Source organism: Dendropsophus ebraccatus, chromosome 1, assembly GCF_027789765.1.
Source record: "Dendropsophus ebraccatus isolate aDenEbr1 chromosome 1, aDenEbr1.pat, whole genome shotgun sequence".
NCBI classification, from domain to species: domain Eukaryota; kingdom Metazoa; phylum Chordata; class Amphibia; order Anura; family Hylidae; genus Dendropsophus; species Dendropsophus ebraccatus.
Window position 1 is genome coordinate 140517501 of NC_091454.1, and position 5053 is coordinate 140522553.

Consider the following 5053-nt stretch of genomic DNA (forward strand, 5'->3'; position numbering starts at 1 on the left):
AATAAAGGGGTGAGGGGGGTGGTGGGTTGTCTGGTTATGCAGTATATGCAACTACTGTACAGTATATAATAAAAACTCTTTTTTTGTTCAACAATAAGTGTGAATTCTTCTACATGGAAAAAAAGACATCCCCTGATAATAAGACTTTGGGAACAAAAAATAATATAAGACACTGTCTTATTTTTGGGGAAACACGGGTAGATACACTGTGCTGTTACTACCATCTTTAGTATTGGATTTCCCATCAAAATACAGAGTACAGTCACTTGTGAACTGCTGGCAGTAGTCTAGGTGTAGCCACTAGATATACAGTGCATTACATATAGGGAATCCAGGGGCTCATTGGCCTCTTCATGGAGCTCTGTGCTCAGTAAGGCTATGTGCACACTGAGCAATTCTCGAGGAATTGTAGCTGAAAGTTTTCAGGCAGAATTCAAGCAGAATTTAAGCCCCCCATTGACTTCTATAGGATTCCTCTAGCAGATCTACAGCAGAAAATTCTGCTCGGAAATTCTGCAGTGTGAACAACAGAGCAGAAAACCCATTGAACACAATGGGACTTTGCTCTGCACATTTTTTACGGGAGGAATTTCAAGCTGAATTTCGAGCTGAATTTCAAGCTGAATTCCTCGCCTTTTCCGCAGTGTGCACATAGCCTTATGCAGGAGTGAGTGTATGGGTACATAATAGATATAGGCAAATACATGGATATAATGAAGTAAACTTGTATAATTGATACAGTGTGTATATAGGCGCATATATATTGCTATGATGAAGGAATTGTGTATTTGTAGCAACTAGAGTATACGTAGGTACCTACATTACATGGATACCATGGAGTAAACGTGAATGTATAGCAGAAACAGTATATGTGTGTATGTATAGCAGATACAGTATATATGTGGGTATGTATAGCAGATACAGTATATATAGGCACCTACATTACATGGATACCATGGAGTAATGTGCATGTATAGCAGATATAGTATATGTGTGTGTATGTATAGCAGATACAGTATATATGTGGGTATGTATAGCAGATACAGTATATATAGGCACCTACATTACATGAATATGATGGAGTAAACGTGCATGTATAGCAGATACAGTATATATGTGGGTATGTATAGCAGATACAGTATATATGTGGGTATGTATAGCAGATACAGTATATATGTGGGTATGTATAGCAGATAAAGTATATATGTTTGTATGTATAGCAGATACAGTATATATATATAGGCACCTACACTGAAGTAAACTTCCACGTTCAGTAGCTATATAGACACACATATTGAGGGGGTAAGGTGAGATGTGGGTGAGACTGTATGATGCCTGCTGATGCCCAGTGCAGTAGTGTGCCCTGTGTGGAGTGTTGCAGCATCATTGCATGCCCAGTCCACCATATACAGATAAGACATGGGCAGTCCCTACCACTGAGCACTGTCCATCTTTTGGGGCACACACAGTGCAGGTCGGCTGTGCCCAGGAGCCATGCTGCCAGCCTCCTGCCCAATCCGGCGCAGCTTCTCCCTCAGTGCCCGCCCACCCGAGTCATCCCAGAGGCCGGGGCTGTGCTCCGTGACGTCATGCAGCGTGCGTGGGACACTCCAGTCTCCTCCAGTGCTGGCAGCTGGGAGCAGGATCCTGCAGCTCTGTCTCCCTGCCCTGCTGCCTCCCGCATCCTCCTCCTCCTCCTCCTCACCCTGCAGCTGTATGGTGGATCTCATCCTGCCCTACCCGCTCCTGGCTGCCATGGGGGATCAGCCAAAAAGTAAGTTCCACTCACCCACACTAACTTTACTTTATCTCCTGCCTAGTCTGTAAGTCAGTGCAAGTAAGCTAGTGAGTGGTCCCCAGTTTTATCATCACCATCATCATCATCATCATCACCATCATCATCAGTCCTGTCACCTCCTCCTATCACTCCTATCATTCTACCTCTATGCCATGAGAAGATGATGGATAGCACACCAGCATGCGGCCTTATGGCTCCTACATATTACCCAAATGCATAGACTGCTACCAGGCCCTCCTATATACAGGCAACCTGACTGATGGGAGACACATAGATGGATGGGGGGATATATTATATAGGAGTTTATAGATAGCTAGATTGGATAATAGATAACATCATGGATAACAGGTAATTGGTAGGTAGATTAGACATATCAGATTGAGTATAGACGGAATTCTACAGAGCAGAGATATTGGATGGATGAGGGGGAAGTGCAGTTTACCTATGATGAGAGCTTGAGGTGGCTGCTATACTTTGCTGTATTGAGGGGCCTGGCAGTGTTCATGTATTAGTTGTGCTATTAGGCCTGGGAATTGTTTGTGTAGTTGGGATGAGTGGAGCAGGTTGTGTAGCTCTGGTAGTGACACCAGTATATAGCTTCACATGCAGGGTATAGCTGCGATAAGTGGAGCAGGTTGTGTTGCTCTGGTAGTGTCACCAGTATACAGCTGCACATGCAGGGTATAGTTGTGATAAGTGGAGCCGATTGTGACAGCAGTATATAGCTGCAGTTGCAGTTGTGATGAGTGGAGCGGGTTGTATAGCTCTGATTGTGACACCAGTATATGTATGTGCTGTGCATGTAGCGTTCTGTGTAGTGTATCTCTGATAGTGACAGCAGTATATAGCTGCACATGCAGGGAGTAGTTATTATGAGTGTAGCTCTAATAGTGATAGCAGTATATAGCTGCACATGCAGGGTACAGTTGTGATAAGTGGAGGTGGTAGTGACAGCAGTATATAGCTGCACATGCAGGGTATAGTTGTGATGAGTGGAGCCGGTTGTGTAGCTCTGATAGTGACAGCAGTATATAGCTGCACATGCAGGGTGTAGTTGTGATGAGTGGAGCCAGTTGTGACAGCAGTATATAGCTGCACATGCAGGGGCTGTATGTGTGTGCCGTGCCTGTAGCGTGCTGTGTAGGGTATCTCTGGTAGTGACAGCAGTATATAGCTGCACATGCAGGGAGTGTGCCTGTAGGGTAATGTGAAGTGTATCTATGATAGTGACAGCAGTATATAGCTGCACATGCAGGGTGTGTGTGCTGTGCCTGTAGTGTGCTGTGTAGTGTATCTCTGGTAGTGACAGGAGTATATAGCTGCACATGAAGGGTGTGTGTGCTGTGCCTGTAGTGTGCTGTGTAGTGTATCTCTGGTAGTGACAGGAGTATATAGCTGCACATGAAGGGGGTGTGTGCTGTGCCTGTAGTGTGCTGTGTAGTGTATCTCTGATAGTGACAGCAGTATATAGCTGCACATGCAGGGTGTGTGTGTGTGTGTGTGTGTGTGTGTGTGTGTGTGTGTGTGTGTGTGTGTGTGCCTGTAGTGTGCTGTGTAGTGTATGTCTGATAGTGACAGCAGTATGTAGCTGCACATGCAGGGTGTGTGTGTGTGCCTGTAGTGTATCTCTGATAGTGACAGCAGTATATAGCTGCACATGCAGGGTGTGTGTGTGTGTGTGCCTGTAGTGTGCTGTGTAGTGTATCTCTGATAGTGACAGCAGTATATAGCTGCACATGCAGGGTGTGTGTGTGTGTGTGTGTGTGTGTGTGTGTGCCTGTAGTGTGCTGTGTAGTGTGTGGCACAGACACATGAGCCGTGCACGTTATACGGTGACAGGCAGCTCTCCGGTTACACCCGGGCAGATGACTGATAGCTGTCCTGTCCTCTGTCATGTCCCCGGCAGAGAAGCCAGGCCTGGCGGTGTGTGTGGGCTGCGGGAGTCACATCCTGGACCAGTATATCCTGCGGGTGTCCCCGGACCTGGAGTGGCACGCCGCCTGCCTGAAGTGCGCCGAGTGCAGCCAGTACCTGGACGAGAACTGCACCTGCTTCGTGCGGGACGGCAAGACCTACTGCAAGAGGGACTACATCAGGTGGGTGACCGAGGGGCTGAGAGGGACCATCGGGACTGGGGGCAGGCGGCACTGACATCATGGCAGATAGGACCCACCTGCCCGCTACCGGGGGGCTGTCTGTAATGTGTATGGAGCCTAGAACTGATGCTGCGTGTACTGCCTGGGAGAAAGAATAGTACTGGCTGGTTGGCTGCAGTGATGCATTCAACACACACACACATATATATATATATATATATATATATATATATATATAGATATATATATATATATATATATATATATATATATATATATATATATACTCCAACTAAGTTGTGTCTGTAACAACAGGATCCTCAAAATCTAAACACATATATATATATACATACACACACACACACTCACACACACAGCTGGGTCATGGAGCAACATGTGCGTCCTCTATGAGGATATACAGCGATATAATGTGGGATTATTGCTATAAGGTGATGCAGTCGGGGCGTATACAGCAGTGTACGGATCAGACAGATTTCCTGTATATATTTTCCTGTGCAGACATTACCATCCAGACGGAAAAGCAGGGGTTGGGAGAAGCGATGGTGCCGTGACAATGCTGCTATCCCCCACTCCTGACCGCCGTGTAACCGCACACGGGTGACTGTAACATTATATACACTGAAGATGACTGTAATATATCCCGGAGCTGCCCGCTCCCCGGCTACTATATAACTAGCGGCATATAGACAGTATATACAGCCAGTAATCCTCCCCAGCCAGCCCCGGCATCCTGCTCTATAATGCTCTATATACATATATATATATAACCTGCACCCCCGGTATAATCTCTCCGTGTCATTGTGCTCTAATATTACAAGAAGTACAGTCTGACAATTCTGCAAATTATGCCTAGAGATGATCCTAATAATAATAATAATATTATTATTATTATTATTATTATTATATATTTTTTTGTAGTTATTATTATCATCGATGTTATTATCAATGTTACGATTTCTACTACTTATATATCGTTTTTATGCAGTGCATGTACTGTGTGCAATGTAGATAGGAGATAGATAGGTAGATAGATAGATAGATAGATAGATAGATAGATAGATAGATAGATAGATAGGAGATAGATAGATAGATAGATAGATAATAGATAGGAGATAGATAGATAGATAGATAGATAGAT

At 44.8% G+C, this 5053-nt stretch overlaps 1 protein-coding gene across 1 annotated transcript in view; it reads left to right on the forward strand.

Annotated features, from left to right (window-relative positions):
- Window positions 1-1629: 1629 nt before the first annotated feature.
- The window catches only part of ISL2 (ISL LIM homeobox 2), a 22441-nt gene continuing 19017 nt past the window's right edge, over window positions 1630-5053 (forward strand). The window contains exons 1-2 of the mRNA XM_069956328.1: window positions 1630-1774; window positions 3705-3894. Coding sequence (XP_069812429.1) covers window positions 1717-1774; window positions 3705-3894 — 248 coding nt within the window. The 5' untranslated portion in view covers window positions 1630-1716. The remainder of the gene's footprint in view (window positions 1775-3704; window positions 3895-5053) is intronic.